Source organism: Miniopterus schreibersii, assembly GCF_964146895.1.
Source record: "Miniopterus schreibersii genome assembly, chromosome: 8".
In the NCBI taxonomy this organism is placed as follows: Eukaryota; Metazoa; Chordata; class Mammalia; order Chiroptera; family Miniopteridae; genus Miniopterus; species Miniopterus schreibersii.
Window position 1 is genome coordinate 64,037,911 of NC_138109.1, and position 16,646 is coordinate 64,054,556.

At 37.6% G+C, this 16,646-nt stretch overlaps 1 protein-coding gene across 5 annotated transcripts in view; it reads right to left on the bottom strand.

The window, feature by feature from the left end:
* Nucleotides 1–16,646, bottom strand: part of CDKAL1 (CDKAL1 threonylcarbamoyladenosine tRNA methylthiotransferase) — a gene marked incomplete at its 5' end in the record, with an annotated part of 552,436 nt that overhangs the window by 375,556 nt on the left and 160,234 nt on the right. For all 5 annotated transcript variants that reach the window (XM_081143988.1, XM_081143989.1, XM_081143990.1 and 2 more), the window contains one exon: nt 7,636–7,684. In XM_081143988.1, the coding sequence (XP_081000114.1) occupies nt 7,636–7,684 (49 nt within the window). The remainder of the gene's footprint in view (nt 1–7,635; nt 7,685–16,646) is intronic.

Sequence of the window (16,646 nt, forward strand, 5' to 3'; positions counted from 1 at the left end):
TACTCACAAAAAAGGAATAACATAGTAGGAAACAGCCTTCTACATTAAACAATTTAAGTACATTAAAGTTTCCTTTCTTTATATTATTTTTCATGTTTTCTATGTGAGACTCGAAACAGGATTAATTGATCTACTTGGCATTCTTTACTAAATAATTCCTATTAGAGTAAGTAGAAATGAGAACCTTGGTACTCAGAATTCTTGTTATCTGAAAATAGCAAATATCTGGTGAAAATGATTAATACACAAACTTTAACATCAGGATGTTCCAACTTAATAAACTACTTTACATTAACAGTTTTGACAGAAGTCTAGACTAAATAAAACATTTCTAGAGAATTCAACAATACTTGTAGTCTTGCCTCCATGCAGTCGGCCACAGCACTATCAAGATTTGCAAGAGTTAACGGGGAAGCCCAGTTTCACAGTAGGCACGTCCTTGTTAATATTTACACCAGGAAGAATGGGGCTACGTTACCAGATAGATCAGTGGACCACTAACTGTAGGGCTAGGTCATGAGAAGTCTGAGACGTTCAAGCTTAAAGTAATTTCCTTTCCTGTTTTGAACAATCAAGTCCAGTGAACCACTGTAACTGTGTGTTATGTGAAAACGAAGGCAAAACCATCAACCTAAGGAACTACTCAATGCTATGCACCCTCCCCACCCCAGAATAAAAAAATCAAAAGTTAATGAAATGCCCAAGTCTTCATATAAATAAATCCCATTAATAATAAAAGGTGGTTTCAAACCATAAGGAAAAGCATCTTTAAATAGAAAAGGAAAGACAAGTGATGAACATGTTAAAGCAGTGTACTTAAATTCAAGACAAACCAAAACATGAAACACTCTGAAGTGACCATAAAGCAGCAGGACCCACCTGAGGGACCTGTCTGAACGTTTATTTGAATTTTAAAAGCTTTGATGGCTGAAAAAATATTACACAAAGTTAAAGTTACTTAACTGCTTTTATCCAAAAAGAAAAGTAAACATGATGACAATTTACCATGATTAAAACAGACTCAAGGGCACCTACTGTATATTTTCTACAAGATACGTAATACTGTTGTTCACTGTGTGTGTGGCTGGAAACAGGACTGACAACTTGGCTAATAAAGTTATGATGCCATAGAAATACAGACAAGAAATGACATGGTGGTTTCTCTAACAGACAGTCCTTTCCAGTCATCATTTCAAACAAGATACAGAAAAAAGTGATGTGAAAAAGCAATTGAAATCCTATGGTAGAACTTTGCTGCTTGGTTATAAAGAAATGTGCCTATTCTTACTTCTGAAAATACTATGTTTACTGAAAACAAATATTGAAAATGCAAAAGTACTTTTGTAGTATAATATTATCACAGATGTGAAATATCCATTATCCAAGCTCAAGTCCCTTAATCATTATGCTGGGCAAACATCCTCAAGTCCCTCTCCACTGGACTCTACAGGGCAGTCCCCCATGACTAACAATGACGAAACCACGCTTTATATAGTTCTGCCTTCCAGTCTCAATTTACAAAGAATTTATGCTCTGAATTAGCATCAAATGCAAAGTACAAAACCTGACAGAGTGAAGATTAATAGCAATGTGTTAAATAAGAAAGAGCTGTTTGGTGAAGTACCCTAGGAATTTAGATAAGTCTAATCCAAGATCGCATCAATTACTGAGAAGTTGAGGAAAACAGAAAATCAATTAAGCTTGCAGACTGTACCATATTGGGAAAGTCTTGAATTACCAACACTGGAGGCATTTGGAATTAGAATGAATAAAATACCAGAAAATATATTAATAACAATAGAGACCTCTTTTATTAGAGGTTGACTGGGGAAGAAATATGACGTAATAGTAAAAACATTTTTCTAATTTCAATAGGCAATATTTACTTGCATTCATTTGGTTTAAATTATCCAGTTAGGCCACCTTTTACAGAGAATATTTGTTTTGCTTTGAGGACTTCATGTACACATATCAGAGGTAAAGATTTATATTCCCTTCAGAGCTTTCATACAAAAAATTTTAATGATCTTGTAAACCAAGAATAAGGTCTATGTGAGTATTTTTTAAAAGAAATGAATTTAAATCCTTTAAACACTGTATTTCTTCCCTTAGATTCAGTTACATATCTTGTTGCATTTTTAAGATGATACAGAGAAAATCCTAAATTCATAAATCTGGTCTCTCCCAAAACAAATGTTATAAAATGGGTGAAATTTTCAGGCCACTACTGAAATGGTGAGGTTTCATTCAAAACTTGAAATTTTCATTTTGTTCCAACTAAGACAGATACAAATGGAATATACTTTGCATGGCTTTATGTTAATTACTAGAGATTTAAATGCTTTCAGCATCAATGTATCTGATTAATACATTTTCTAAAACATTACTTGGTATAGCATAAGGATAGCAATAAAAAGAATGCAAACAGGCTGTGGAAGGGGCTGTCTGTCCAAATCCCCTTCAAGGAAGACATATGAAGAGAGCCCAACAGGAATCAAATGTGAAAACAAGACAGTTATGGCAAAATCCTCTTGTCAGGCTGTATTCCATCTGGCCCTTCTGGGCAGAGTCTTGCTTCTCCACAGAGCATTTATCAATCAGGGTCCCAGCAAAGCAGATGGCACACTGCATAATTGAAGAGATTTTAATAAAGGGACTATTGACTAAAGTTTGGCAAGGTTAGCAAAACCAAGCAGAGACAATGTGGTACTCTAAGGTGAGCAACAATGCAGTGCTGTTTCTATTCCTGGGCCTGCAAAATCAAAGGGAGGGAAGAGTTACGGGAACCTGGATAGACAGATGAGTAGAGGGAGCCACCTGACGGAAGCTGTGGCCCATGGGTGAGAGAAGCAACCAACAGGGGAGAGCAGGGAGGGAGGGGTGAGAAGGAATACACACTCCTGTCTCCTGCTCTGGTCACATCTCCAACCTCCAGTGAGCTAAACCCAATCAGGTGCCAGACAGTGAGGACCTACTGATGCAGTCTACACAGGTCAGCCCCAGGGCAGGCAGCAGGTGGAGAAGGGGGCAGAATGAATCTGGAGGGGCAAACAGACCACATCCACTTCTGTGAGGGACCCTAAGATGAACAGGAAGCAAAGTGCAAATAACAGAACAACAAATGGACAGTAGATGGGGGCAAAAGCTGTACGTATGAAACTGATGGAAGAAAAAGTGGAGACGGCAGGATGCAGTAGGAGGTATTTAAGATCACACTAAGAAGTCCTCGATTAATGTGGTGAGTAACTGGCAACCACTGGAAGACCTATGAAGGAGAGTAAAATAATTTGAGGATAATGGTAGCACTATATACAGTCAGGTTGAAAAGAGAGTCACTGGTAGCAAAAGTCAGGTTATTCTAGTAGTCTAGGTATTAAAGATATAGTAAGAAATAAACATTAATAGAAGTTGTATTCTGGGTACCTCAAAAGTAGTACCCATTAATTCTCTCCATTTTAAACTGAGAAAATTGAGCCTCAGAAAGTAATATGTTGAAAGACAACAAACAACTGGTTGCATGCTAAAGGATACCTTATTTCACTAACTTGTGCTGTCTAGGTGAAATATAAGCAATAGAAGTAGAAAGTAAAGAACAGAAGTTCAATGAGGGGCGGTGTTCTCTATTAACCAGTAGGTCTCAGATGAGTCATTTAACCCCTGCCTACCTCAGCTTCCTCATCTGAAAATTAAGGACACCTACAAAATTACTTCTTTCATCTCTAAAATTCTCTCATTGTATTACTGAGACTTAACTCACCAGCCTTCCTACCCTCAAACTAGACCTGCCAATGAACATCCCCCATCAACTTCATCTTCAACTCAACTCTTGCTGTAGACTCCTACAATTAAACCCAACTTCAATTTCTCCAATAAATCCACTCAAGCCCAAACTCCTCAGTGAGAAGCCATCGCTAATTAACCCAACCATGGAGGTAATAAGCCTTCTGTGATACTGTGATATAATAAAAAACATATGTGCAGTCGCCATCCTTGATTCCGGATAGAGTTCCTAAAACTCACAATTTCCTGAGTGATGGGGTGAGTGGAGCATTTTTGTTGTTGTTGTTCATGAGCCGCATTCAACCATATCTGAGTTTATGCTAATGAGGAAATTCTTGGAGGATGGGGGTGGTAACCAGAGGAGCAAACCATATGTTAAGAAGGTTGGAACTTTTAGCCACACACACCCCCACCTCCAGGGAGGGGAGAGGGGCTGGACATTATGTTAAATCACCAATGGCCAATGATTTAATCAATCATGTCTATATAATGAAGCTTCTAGAAAAACTCTAAATGATGGACTTTGGAAGCTTCCAAGTTGGTAAAAGTGCCCTGGCCTGTGTGACTCAATAGCTAGAGTGTCAGCCTGTGCACTGAAGGGTTATAGGTTCGATTCGCGGTCAAGAGCACATAGCTGGGTTGTAGGTTCGACCCCCGGCCCAGTCAGGGTGCATGCAGAAGGCAACCAATTGATGTGTCTCTCTCACTTTGACATTTTTCTCTCTGTCTCTCTGTCTCTCTCCCTTCTACTTGCTCTAAAAATCGATAGAAAAAATATTCTCGGATGAGGATTAACAAAAAAAATAAAAGTTGGTAAAAGCACTGGGCTGCTGGGAGGGTGGTGCACCCAGAGAGCATGGAAGCTCTGCATTCCTGTCCACATACCCTGCCCTATGCATTTCTTCATTTGGATGTTCCTGACTTGTCTTCTTTATAATAAACCAGTAATAGTAAGTAAAAGACTTTCCTAAATTCTGTGAGCTGTTCTAGCAAACTATCAAATCTGAGGAAGGAACCATAGGAATTCAATTTACACTTGATCTGCCAGAAATATAGGTGACAATCTGGACTTGTAATTGACATCTGAAGTGGTGGGCAGCCTTGTACGACAGAGGCCTTAGCCTATGACATCTGCACTGACTGGGTAGCTAGTGTCAGAATTGCTTGGCGTAGAAAACTTATACATTTGGCATCAGAAGTGTTGTGAGGATAAAAAAACATAGTTTACCTTAACTTCTATGATTTCCTATAGAAATTATATCTCTGCAAGCCATTTGGCAGCCTCCTGAGCACAATGTTATTTACTATTCATTGTTTTTTAATAAACTATTTTCTAGAGCAGCTTTAGGTTCATAGCAAAATTAAGCAAAAAATAAAGAGTTGCCATATATCCTTTTGCCCCCACCACACACACACAGCCCTCCCATTATCAATGCCCCCCACCAGAGTGGTATATTTGTTACAATCAAGGAACCTACACCAATAAGTCATCATCACCCAAACTCCACAGTTCACATCACCATTCACTCATTGTGGTATATATTCTATGGGTCTGGACAAATGTATAATGACATGTACCTACCATTAGAGTATCAGACAGAATAGTATCACTGCCCTAAAACAATCCTCTGTACTCCTGCTATTCATCGCTCTCTACCCCGGCACCCAACAAACACTGATGACCCATTGACATTCTTACTATTTCCATAGTTTTACCTTTTCCAGAATGTTATTTGGAGTCACAGAGTATGTAGCCTTTCCAGATTGACTTCTTTCACTTTATAATTTACTTGTAGGTTTCCTCCACATCTTTTCATGGGTTCATAGTTCAGTTCTTGTCAGCACTAAATAGCATTCCACCATCTAGGTGTACCAGAGTGTTTTTCTCCAGTCACTGAAGGACATTTTGGTTGCTTCCAAGTTTTTGCAATTATGAATAAAGCTGCTATAAACATCATGTGCAGGTTTTTGTGTGGACATAAGTTTTCAACTCCGTTGGACAAATACCAAGGAGTGCAACTGCTGGATCATATGGAAAGAGTATGTTTAGTTTTGTAAGAACCTGCCAAACTGTCTTGTACTTCCACCAGCAATGAATGACAGTTCCTGTTGCTCCACATTCTTGTCAGCATTTGGTATTGTCAGTGTTTCAGATTTTGGCCATTCTAATATGTGGGCAGCGGTAGCTCACTGTTGTTTCAACTTCCAACTGACTAATGACATAGAATGCTGAGCACCTTTTCATATGCTTATTTGCCATTTGTATATGTTCTTTTGTGAAGTTTCTGTTCAGGTCATTGGCCCTTTTTTTTCTATGAATTTATTCAGCTTTTTTTTCCTGCTTTTTAAAATTAAATTTATTGGGATGATATTGATTACTATGATCTATAGGTTTCAGGTGTGGGTTACTATGTTACAAGATCTGTATACTGCTCAGTGTCCCCACCACCCCGAGTCAAATCTTCTCCCGTCACTCATATATTAGGCCCCCTTCACTCCACACCTCCTTTCCCCTAGAAACCACCACACTGCTGTTTGTGTCCACAAATTTCAGTTTTATATCCCACATATAAGTGAAATCATATGGTTCTTAGCTTTTTTCTGACTGACTTATTCCATTTAGCATAATATTCTCAAGGTCTATCTGTGTTGTTGCAAATGGCAGTCTTTCATCCTTTCTTATGGCCAAGTAGGATTCCATTGTGTGTATGTCCCACATCTTCTTTACCCAGTCCTCTTTCTCAGGATACCTTGGTTGTCTCCATGTCTTGGCACTGGCCCATTTTATAAATTGGGTTGTTTATTTTATTATTGAATTTTAAGAATTCTTCGTACATTTTGGGTAAGAGTACTTTATCAAACATGTCTTTTCCAAATATTTTTCTCCCAGTTGGTGACTTGCCTTCTCATTTTCTTAAGAGTATTTTTTTTTTATAATATATCTTTATTAATTTCAGAGAGAGGAAAGGAGAGGGAGAGAGAGAAACATCAATGATGAGAGAGCCATTGATCAGCTGCCTCCTGTACACTGCCAACCAGGTATCAAGCCCGCAACCCAGGCATGTGCCCTGACCGGCAATGGAACCCTGATCACCTGGATCCCAGGTCGGTGCTCAACCGCTGAGCCATGCCTGGTCAGGCATTAAGAGTATCTTTTGCAAAGCAGAAGTTTTTTAATTTAATGAAGTCCAACTTATCAATTCTTTCTTTCATGGATCATGCCTTGGGCGTTGCATCTAAAAAGTCACTGCCTTAGCCAAGGTCACCTAGATTTTTCTCCTGTGTTACCTTCATTACCATTAACTCCTTTAAAAAATTTCTGAGTGGACAGTATGTGCCTAGTACTCAAACAGAAGAAAAGCAAGGCAACAATATGCTCAAACACCCTGAAGCACTGGCTTTAACAAGCTCAATCATGAAGGCAGTGACTCTCAGCTAGGGTAGAGCTAATCAAAGATATGCCTCTTATCCATCAGTCAATGCATGAAGCAGTCAGGGACAAAATTTTATAATTTTGTATCTAAAAAAAAATTTTCATAAAGATGCTCAATAAATGTTAACTACGTGGTATTAAATGTATACCTCAGATGGTTTAAAGCCAAAAAAGCCATTGCAACTTTTGGAACAGGAGACAGCCATGGTGGATGACTCTTTTTTTAATTTGTCTAAAAAGAGAACAGTAAAAAATAAGGAAATAGCTAAGAAGATGGAAACAACGGGAGATGTGACTGACCATCCTGCTTAGAGCACAATGAGAGTAGCAGGGCTCCAGCCCAGTCCACCGTCCAGGTTAGTCTCCTTCAGGAAGTTTTATATACAACGTATACCTCTGCTTATCGCACTTTCAAGAATTACCTTTAATTGTTTCCTCCACAACTTCTACTACACGATCTATTTGTTGAACCTAAAAAGAAAACAAACTGTTAGACAAGCAATTTACACAGAGAAGAAATATTAACTTGTTTATCCTTCTGCTTGAGTCAATGTGACACATTTTCTAAGCACACAAATGCAGGTTTCCTTTAATTAATGCATTTGGAGATATTATAAAAAATATTCTGTATTAATGTTTAAAGTTACAATGAAGCATGAAATGATCACTCTCCTGTCCTCTAGGGACAGTTAAAGAAATCATATTACATTTAAATAAACTTCCTGGAGTTGTTAGAAGAGCTCAACATAAACTCAAAAAGTCCTGAGATATAAACTGAAGTTTAATTAAAACATGTATCTTCGCACAGAGCCTCAAGAAAAATGGCAGAAAATGACAACCTACACAAAAGGACATGCTGATATTAAGGGGATCTGCCCCAAATTCTCTGCTTTATTAGTTTAACACTGAAACCCCTTTTAATGAATTTCTACCCTGTGCTGGGTACTATGCTCAGGTCCATGGACTACAAAGTCATATAATAACAGCTCCTGCCCCAGATACCAGTGACTAAGAAGATTTCCCAGGGTATCAGGAGATCACAGAGGAAAGGTAATAACATCTGACCGAGGGATGTAGGAATGCTTCTGGAGGGATAAACAGGATTAGATCAGAAGACGCCCACTAGAGAAACTGAGTTAGAGTGGCTGGAGTTTAGGAGGAAAATGGAAAAAGCAAAGACTGGAGTCTAAGAAGTTAAAGGAATAGGGAGATTTAACTAAGAATAGATCATAAGTTAATATTCAGTTCATCATTGTTTTATTACAGAATACATGTTCACTGAACACATTCAAACAAAATAGAAATACAAAGCAGAAATAAAGTAGCCCATAACATCCTCCCATTTCCCCTCCTCAGATGAAATCACTCAGGATAGTCTAATGAGTAGATAGCAAGACATTTTCCAGCGCTAAACATTTATATACAGGGCAGGGCAAAAGTAGGTTTACAATTATGAGTACATGAAAGAGTTAATTCTTGTATTATTATTTATTAATTGTATTATTTTCCATATGAACAACTGTAAACCTACTTTTGCCCCACCCCATATAGAGTAGTTCCCCCCTTATCCATGAGGGGTGTGTGTGTGTGTATATATATATATTCCAAGATCCCCTAGTAAATACCTGAAATCACAAATAATAAATCCTATATATATATATTTTTTCCTATACACATATACCTGTAATAAGGTTTAATTTATAAATTAGGCACAGTAAGAGATTAACAACAATAACCAATAATAAAATAGAGCAATTATAACAATGTACTGATAATAATAGTTATGTAAATGTGGTCTCTCTCTAATAACCAATCTGATAAAAGAGATAACTACTAAGTGACTAGTAGGTGGGTAGCACATACAGCATGGATACACTGGACAAAGGGATGATCCACATCCCAGAAGACACAAAGTGAAATAGCGCAGGACAGCACAAGATTTCTTCAAGCTACTTAGAGCACCACACAATTTAAAACTTATGAACTGTTTATTTCTGGAAATTTCTTTTTAATATTCAGACTGTGCTTGACCACAGGTAACTGAAACTGCAAAAAGCAAAACTGTGCGTAAGGGGGTCTAATACAGTTCTGTTCTGTAGTTTTTTCTTTTCCTTCTTTTTTTTTTTCCAAATTATGAGACATAGATAAATGATATATAAAAAAGACCTGTCATTGATTTGTTTTCTATACATCATCAGTACATACAGGCCTACTTTAATCATTTTACTACTGCCCAGTATCTCACGTACAGATATAGCATAACACACATTAATCCAGTCCCCTATTATTGGGCCTTTATGTTATTTCTAATCTTCACTATACAACAATGCTGCAACACCTAAACGGAGACCAAAAAAGAGTGTTTTAAAAAAACACTTTATATGAAATGCAATGGCAAATCTCTTTAAAATATTCCTTTGCCTCAGTGTCTTCTAGGAAATACGGCAAGACTTGTGAGAACACACTTGAATCCAGCTCTGTTTCTGACCACTTAGAGCAGCATGTGTTTGCAGTAGCAATAATTATTGGGAAACTGCCAAAGGGAAAGTAAATCTCAGAGAATGTAGGATCTTTAGTCCCAAACAAACCTGCCTAACTGGAGATGTGTCTACCTGGAACCACGGAGAGTCCATGTGTTCCCTTAAAGAATGTGATCAAAGCCAGGAGAACAAAAAGTTCAAAGAGGAGGAAGTAGCCAACAGTGTCAATAGCTACAAAGATAACAACATAAAGACTAAAGTAGGTATGCCTGATTTACCAGGGAGGGGGTCAAGGGACTGAGGGGAAGCTGGGAATTCACTAGCAATGAATCTTAAATAAGAAAATGGTGGCGTGATCACTTCCTAAATTACATAAATGTATAATCAGTATGCTGTACACCTGAAACTAATATAATATCATATTCATCTGTAATTGAAAGAGAAAAACAAATAAAGAAAATGGTAACAGCTAATACAGATTATATTTCAAAATGCTGGGTAGACGGGGAAGGAAAAAGAGGACTCCTGGAAGCTAGAAGAAATTGAGTGTATATATGTTTTGGTTTAGGTTAACATACTTAACTCTTTTATTTATTTGTTCGTTTGTTTGTTTGCTGTTTTATTATTTATTTATTTATGTATTTATTGGGGGGGTATATGCTGAGGGGAGAAAGGCAGTAAAGAAAAAGTAGTTGAAGATAGAAGAAATAATTGATGGAACAAATAACTTCAGGAGGTAGAGGGGGTAAGATCCAAAACACAGGTGGGGACACAAGCCCAGCATGGAAGAGGGGTCAAGTCACCATCTTCTGAAACAGCGGGTTAGAAGAAAAGCATGGGAATAGATGCTAAGTACTCTTGCTGAAGTCACAGAGAATGCCAACCAAGTTCCCCACCTATTGGCTTCAACTGTCTCCGTAGAGTAAAAACCAAGATCATCTGCTAGGAGCAAGAAAGCATATTGTTAAGTAAGAACAAACTGAATGTTTTAAAGTACCTGTTGAAAGTTAACACCTGTTTAAAAAGTGATAACTAGGGACACATAAAAATAGCCAGACAGTATTGAGATACCAGTTGAAATTAGAGACGATGAATTTTTAACAACTCCATGTACAGCTATAATTTTTCTTAGGGCCCAGCAATTCTTGTGTAGGAACTAAACAGTTAGATAAATGGATTGATGCAAGATTTGTTCATTCCAGCATTCAGTCATTCATTCACTCATCATTTATTGAACATCTAACCAGGATAGTTCAAAGGGCTGGGGAAATAACACTGATTTATAGGATGGACTTGAAGGATATGGAAGAAAGGAAATTAGGCATTTTGGATAAGATGAAGCTTGGAGAATAGGTTAGATAGAGAGAAGAGTAGAGACAGAAGTGAGAAATGAAGTGGCTGAAGGCTGGGGAAAGCAAGGAAAAAATGAAGGGAAGAGTGGAAGAGGGAAGGAGGGAGGCAAGAGGAAAGGAAGAGAGGAGTATAGGAGATGATCATCAGAGTATAGACACAGGCATTTACTATTTTTGAAGACTAGCGAGGTCATGAGAACAAGTTGCTGGAACAGAATGGTGAAAGCACTAGAGCTGAGAAGGAAGTGAGAGGTTACAGTGTTGGTGAGACATTACATAAGGATATTCAGCCTGCCCATGACATTAGAGACATGGGTAAGGAAAGGAAGAGCTGGTCAAATTACCCAGTGACTTTGGGTGAAAGATTAAATTATCCATTGAGGATAGAAGACAGAGAATAAAAGGAATAAGTTATGAGATAATTCAATGATGTTTCCATATGCAGTTGGAGACATAATAGCCCAAAGGGAACACTGCTCCCAGTCTGGCAGCGCATGGACTGAATAAGCAGCACTGTCCCTAGAGAAGACTCAAAATAACATGTACTAAAAGCAGTTAAAGGTGAAGAAGTTGAGGTTAAGCTAAAACTATAAAATTCTTAGAAGAAAACAGCCATAAATCTAGATGATGCCTGGAGTAGACAATGGTTTCTTATATATTACACCAAAACAATGAGCAACAACAAACAAAAAGATAAACTAGACATCGTCAAAGTTAAAACCTCATGGTGCATCAAAGGGTACCACCAAGAAAGTCACAAGACAACACAGAAAATAAGAGAACATTTTTGCAAGTCATAAATCTGACAAGGGACTTGCATCTAGAATATATAAAGAACTCCTACAACTCAGTAATACAAAAACAATAAATCATTTACAAACAGGCAAAATATCTGAATACTCACTTCTCTAAGGAAGGTATAGAAATGGCGATAAGCACATGAAAAGATGCTCGACATCACTTCCCACCCAGGAAATGCAAGTCAAAACCGCTAGGTAGGAATGGGGGGTTATTGTTTAACAGGTAAAGATTTTCAGTTTAGAAAGAGAAAAATCTTCTGAAAACAGATGATGGTGATGGTTACACAAGAATGTGAATGTACTTAATGCCACCAAATAGTACACTTAAAATTGGTTAAAACAATAAATTTTATGTTATACATATTTACCATAATGAGATAACACTGCATACCCACTAGGATGGCTATAATCAAAAAGAGAGACAAGTACTGGCTGGTGTGGCTTGGTTGGAGCATCATCCTGTGCACCAAAAGGTGGCGGGTTAGATTCCTGGTCAGGGCACAGAGCCAGGAGGCAGGTTCAATCCCCAGTCAGGATGCATTACGGGAGGCAACAGATGGATGTTTCTCTCTCACACTGATGTTTGTCTGTCTGCCTGTCTCTCCCTCTCCCTTCCTCTCTCTAAGAAGAGAAGAAAAAAAAAAGACAATAACCAGGAGAAACTGGAACCCTCTAACATTGCTAGTAGAAATGTAGTAAAATAGTACAATTGCTTTGGAAAACAATCTGGCAGATCCTCAAATGGTTAAACACAGAGTTACCACATGATCCATAATTCCAGCTCTAGATATATATCCAAGAGAAACAAAAACCTATGTCCACACAAAAACTTGTAGATGAATGTTCATAGCAGCATTATTCATAACAGCAAAAAGGTGGAAACAAAGTCCCATCAAGTGACAGATAAAAGTGGTATATCCATACAATGAAATATCATTAAGCCATAAAAGGGAAAGAAGTACTGATATATGCTAAATCATATGCTAAGTGAGAGAAGCCAGACCAAAAAAGTCACATATTAAATGATTTCATGTATATGAAATGGCCAGAATAGGACATCTTTATAAACAAAGTAGATTAGTAATTGCCTCTGGAAAAGCGGTGAAAGAAATGGGAGAAATTGTAAGGAATACTGGATTTCCTTCGGAGTGATGAAAATATTCTAAAATTGATTGTGGTGATGGCTGCATAACTCTGTGAACATACTAAAAAACACTGAATTAAACATTTGAAATGGGAGAATTGTATGGTGTGTGAATTATATCTTAAAAAAAAAAAAAAAAAAAAAAGTCAAAAAGCTGTTGTTGCCAAAGAAGTGTTGAGGATGGTCAAATGTTCTAATGTAAAAGTCATAAAACTCAATGAAAAACTGAGGAAATGTTCCAAATCAAAGGAGATTAAGGAGACCTGATAGCTGGATTGGGATTATTTTCCTATAAAGGACATTATTGGGACAACTGGCAAGATATGAATATGGTCTGCAAACTGACATATAATACTGTATCAATGTTATTTCCTATGTGTGTTTTAATATGTTCTTATTGATTTCAGAGAGAGGAAGGGAGAGGGAGAGAGAGAAACATCAATGATGAGAGTCATTGATCAGCTGCCTCCTGTACCACCCCCCCACAACCAAGGCATGTACCCTGAACGGGAATCGAACTGTGACCTCCTCGTTCATGGGTCGGCACTCAACCACTGAGCAACACCGGCCAGGAATTTCCTGTTTTTGTAACTGTATTATAAGAAAATAACTTTGATTTTGGAATACAGGGATATTTAGAAGTTATATGAGGCATCATGTTTGCATATTACTATCAAAAAAGGATCAGAAAAAATGTGCATAAACATAAAAAGAGAATCATTAACAAATTTATTAAAAATTAACATTTGGAGACCTGGGTAATGAGTATATGGTAATTATTTTTGCAGCTTTTCTATGAATGTAAAATTATGTCAAAATAAAAATTTCACAAAGTTAAATACACACGTGTATGTGTGTGAATGAATACAGATTTTCTTTCACTCTGATGGTCACATAGAATTTGCATGAATGTATGCAGCTCAAAATACAGCCTCTGATTTATACAAGTAATTGATTACATTTGCCTTTATGGCAGAAAAATAAATACTGCCTACATGTGATTATTTAATCACTAGGTGGTATGAGGAAGTTCCAGAACTTTAAAAATAAGGGTCTACCAAAGTAGAAGATTTTAAAAGTATTTGATTACAAACAAGCAGGGGAGAAGTTCATTAATGATTTAATGAAAATATCGCGTCATTTCCAGTTTTCATAAAGAGGATACTGGAGGAAGAGGGGCGAAGAGGAAAAAAATGAAGGGGACACAAAAGAAAGAGAGAGAAGGTGGGGGTGAGGTAAATGGGAGAGGGAGACGTCAGGAAGCAAAACACACAAAACAAAATGAAAGCATGGGATGAGAGGCGGGGAGAGAAGAAACGCAATCATGAGTGAGAGAACAACTCAAGACTCATACAGTAAGGAAGAATACACTGAATTCTTCTGGGGACGAAAGGAAAGCTGCTCTTAATTAACACTATAAATTGTAGCCCTGAATACACAAGAGCTTAGTCTCTGGCATATAATTCAAATAAAATAAATAAAACAGTATCTTGTGTCCTCCAGGCACTTAGTTATAAATATACAGGAAAAAAAAGACACCCAGTATGTTCTATTACTGACTCCATATGTCCTCGACAATGAAAAAAGGAGTTGGTGAACAAACAATTCATAAATAACATTAATGAGTCATTCTGCTGCAGAACTTTTAAAAGAAATCCATAAAAATATTTTATTCAGCTATTACGAACCACTCCAAATTTATAACCAAGCATACATTGAAGAAACAAACCTATATGAAGACACCTAGAGCAAATCTAAGCGCTATTCAGAAATCTCTAACTGTTCAGAGCAGTGCTGCCCAACAGAATTTTCTACGGTGGTGGAAATGTTTATATGCTGTGTGCTGTCCACCACGGTAGCCACATTTAGCTACTGCATACCTGAAATGTGGCTACGGTGATGGAGGAACTAAATTTTAACTTTAATTAATTTAAATAGTCACATGTGGCTACTGGCAACCATACTGGAAAGTACGGGTTTAGAGTATGGCTAACAGAGCCACCGGTTTGTGGTAATTTGTTATGGCAGCCCTAGGAAAGAAATACATACCTCAAACACAAGTTTGCCAAGTTGGCTAAAAAAAGGTAAGGCAGGGAGCAAGCTGATACTATTCTGTAGAGGTTCTGCTTTAGTACGTACTTGACGTATCTTTTTGCCTGAACAACCAGGAGCTAGATAAGTTGATGACTAGTAATAACACAGTGATAGCTAACATTTCTTTAAAAATTACTATGTCGCAGGCTCTGTGATAACATAACACATGCACTACCTAATCCTTGCAACATTCCCAGGCTAAATACTACAGTTACTTCTGAGGATTAGGGAACTGAAGCACAAGGATATCCAGCTGTATTCTTGCCTGGTATTTCTAGTAGATCTCATCGAGGAATGGCACATAGTGACAGGTGTCATGAATTTCCCTTCTCCCACACACGTGAAGGTCATTACTGAATGACCACAGAATGCTATCCAACCGAAACTGGGCTTTCAAGACACCCAGGCAACAACCATTGCCCCAAACTCTTCCCCACAAACCACCACTGGCATGCATGCATTCACTTGACAAATATCTATTAAGCACCAACCACACATTACACACTCTTCTAGGAATCAGGGATATAATGGTGAAAAATACCAAGTCCCTGCTCCACAGACCTTGTATTTTAATCGGGGAGACAAACATGTAAATAACCGAAAATGTTTATTTTCTATCATGACAGATGCTATGAAAAAAAATAAATTCAATGAAAAAATAAATTAGAAAAAAAAAGAAAATCTGGGAGTGGCAGGAGGTGGAGAGAGTCATTTTGCAATAGTGGTCCAGGTAAACCTCGGAATAAGTAGCGTTGATCCTGGGACCTGGACCCAAAGACAGAAGCATCAACATGAACATCCAGGGGGAAGAATACATTAAAGGGCTGAGAGGCAGAAATGGGAAGCGAGGGGCAGAGTGGTAGGAGATGGAGTCAGATAATTACAGGAAGATTACAGGGGTGGGCAAAGTAGGTTTACAGTTGTTTGCATGGAAAGATATAAGGGTGCCCCCCCCCAATGTATACACTAACAGCTGATAGCTCAATCTTGAAAATGAAATGTATTTTAATAAACACTGCCTTTATAATTATTCAAAGTGTGTGTATACATTTTTTGGGACACCCTTTTAATACAAGAATAAATAATAGTACAAGAATAAAGTCTGTTTTGCATACTCACAACTGTAAACCTTCTTTTGCCCACCCCCTCTTATATGAGACCTTATAGCTCCTGCAATGCAGTTTAGATTTTATTCTACTGGGAAAAAGAAGCCACTGGAGGGTTAAAAGAACAATCTTAACAGCATTGCTCAGGCTAATCCTATGAAAAATGTGCAAAGACTACTCTTTATCCACATTTCCCTATTACTTAGTGTGAGTCTTTTCATACTTAAATGAATCTGGCTGGGGTTTTACTATCCCTTGATTTTATTCCAAGACATTGCAAATCCTTTCACAAGTAAGAGTGTATCTACGTTATATATATACATACACACACATAAACCCAGATGCAGAGGAATTTTCTCATTAGCTCTCTTAATTTTGACTGTATAGAAATAAACTACGACAACCTGTCATCATTATAATTAAGAAATATCAGACCAAAGCTTTAACACCACCTAAA